The sequence below is a fragment of the Nycticebus coucang genome, chromosome 9 (genome assembly GCF_027406575.1).
Source record: "Nycticebus coucang isolate mNycCou1 chromosome 9, mNycCou1.pri, whole genome shotgun sequence".
NCBI lineage: Eukaryota > Metazoa > Chordata > Mammalia > Primates > Lorisidae > Nycticebus > Nycticebus coucang.
The window spans coordinates 50,564,680-50,566,596 of record NC_069788.1 but is presented as its reverse complement, the minus strand read 5'-3'; the positions used below and the strand labels follow the sequence as shown (position 1 = coordinate 50,566,596).

The 1,917-nt window shown below is 34.8% G+C and overlaps 1 protein-coding gene across 1 annotated transcript; it reads right to left on the bottom strand.

Moving 5' to 3' along the window:
* Positions 1-780: 780 nt before the first annotated feature.
* On the bottom strand, positions 781-1,698 carry LOC128594707 (olfactory receptor 2W1-like). Its single transcript, XM_053603613.1, has one exon. The coding sequence runs from the start codon at positions 1,696-1,698 to the stop codon at positions 781-783; it is 918 nt and encodes a 305-aa protein (XP_053459588.1).
* Positions 1,699-1,917: the final 219 nt, after the last annotated feature.

Sequence of the window (1,917 nt, the reverse complement as noted above, 5' to 3'; positions counted from 1 at the left end):
CAGTAAAAATTTAGAAGGCTAAGTAGAAAAGGAAGAAGTATTAGTATCTTAAATGTAGTTAATGTAACCTGATATATATTCTTTTCTTTTTGTGATCACAAGAATCAGATTCTTTGAATGATTATCCGGGCAGAAGCTGATATTCAAGGTATAAAAATGACTGTGACCAATTAATATCAGGTTACTTTCAAGGTGATTTGGAACTAGAACTTTTAGTCTTCTTGGTTAATAACTGGTTTTATTGCTATAATTTTCAGGGTAGAGATTTTTATTGTAAACATATTCCTGCGGCTGATTGAAGAAAAGATGTTGTATCTTAAAATACAGTGCAATGAGCACATTGAATTCATGACAATATTTAGTTAGCATGATCAAAGGGAAATAATAGAGTTAGATTGATCAATTTAAATATAATTGGAACATTTACAACATAAAAAAATCAGTGCACAGTATAAGTTATTTCTAGTGTAGGCACGTAAGTTTATAAATTGATTTTAAATATGAGTTTTTGTACCTGTATTAGCATGTATTAATAATTCAATAAGTGCTTTGGATTTGATTATAATTTTTATTTGTTTTTTTCCTGAGTATTATCTTTATTTTTGTTGATAAAGATATAGATAATACTATTAATTTTTATTTGTTTTTTTCCTGAGTATTATCTTTATCTTTGTTGATTACAAAATAAATTGTCTACACTTTAGATTGAAAGGGGCCAATTTCTGTATTGAAAATTGCTGGGAGGAAGATTAGATGTCCTGTTAGTTCCCTGCAACCTTTTTATTTTACAATCAGCCTCTTCATGGCTCCCTTGAACTCCTTATTCCTTAGTGTATAAATCAGTGGGTTCAAGCTAGGAGTAACAATGGAATAAAAGATACTGAGAAGTTTGCCTTCATGCTGGCTTGGACTGTTTCCTGGCTGTATGTACATGTAGATAACAGTTCCATAAAAGATGGATACCACAATGAGATGTGAGGAACAGGTCCCAAATGCTTTTTGTCTTCCTGCTGCAGACTTGATCTTGAGTACAGCTATAGCAATGAAGCCATATGAAACAAGTATGAGAAGAAGAGGAACAAGAACTATAATCAGGCACATGGCAAATGTGGTTACCTCCATGGTTGTGGTATCCACACATGCAATCTTGATCATTGCAGACATTTCACAAAAAAAGTGGTCTAGGTGGTGATTCTCACACCGAGGAAGACTCATGGCATAGGGAGAAAGTATCATGCAATTAATAATACCAACTACCCAGGCAACAGCTACAAGGCCTTGGCAGAGTTGGGGGTTCATTATGGTCATATAATGCAGAGGCTTGCAGACAGCATTAAATCGGTCATATGACATCACAGCCAGAAGAATGCATTCAACTGAGCACAGTACCATATCAGTGAAAAGTTGAAAGGCACAGCCACCAAAGGTAATTGTCTTATCTTTGCCCCAGATGTTGACCAACATCTGTGGAACTATGTTTGTGGTGTAACAAAGATCCAAGATGGCCAAATTTCTAAGGAAGAAATACATGGGGCTTTGTAGATGGTCATCCAAGAAAGACAGCAGGATGATGGCTGCATTTCCCACCAAGGCAATGGTGTAGAAGAAAAAGACAGCCCCAGAGATGATCATTTCCAGCTGAGGCTGTCCTGTGAATCCAAGTAGTACAAATCCACTGAAGTGGCTATCATTGATCATTCTTTTTTCCTTAATAGCAACTCTGAAGATATAATAATCAACACATTGCAAATCACAGTGAGTATATTCAGAAACTTCATCACCAGACTCAAATGAGCCATTACACTTAAGATATAAATAACAATCTTACTGTTATATCTTTTTCAGTGTTCTAGAAAACTTCAAGTATTTAAAACTTCAAGTTATGATAGTAAGAGTGATGGACTAGTGGATAGTTAT

What these genes read in the sequence shown, in the direction of transcription:
- LOC128594707 (XM_053603613.1), bottom strand. Translation starts at nt 1,698, where the DNA reads ATGATCAATGATAGCCACTTCAGTGGATTTGTACTACTTGGATTCACA.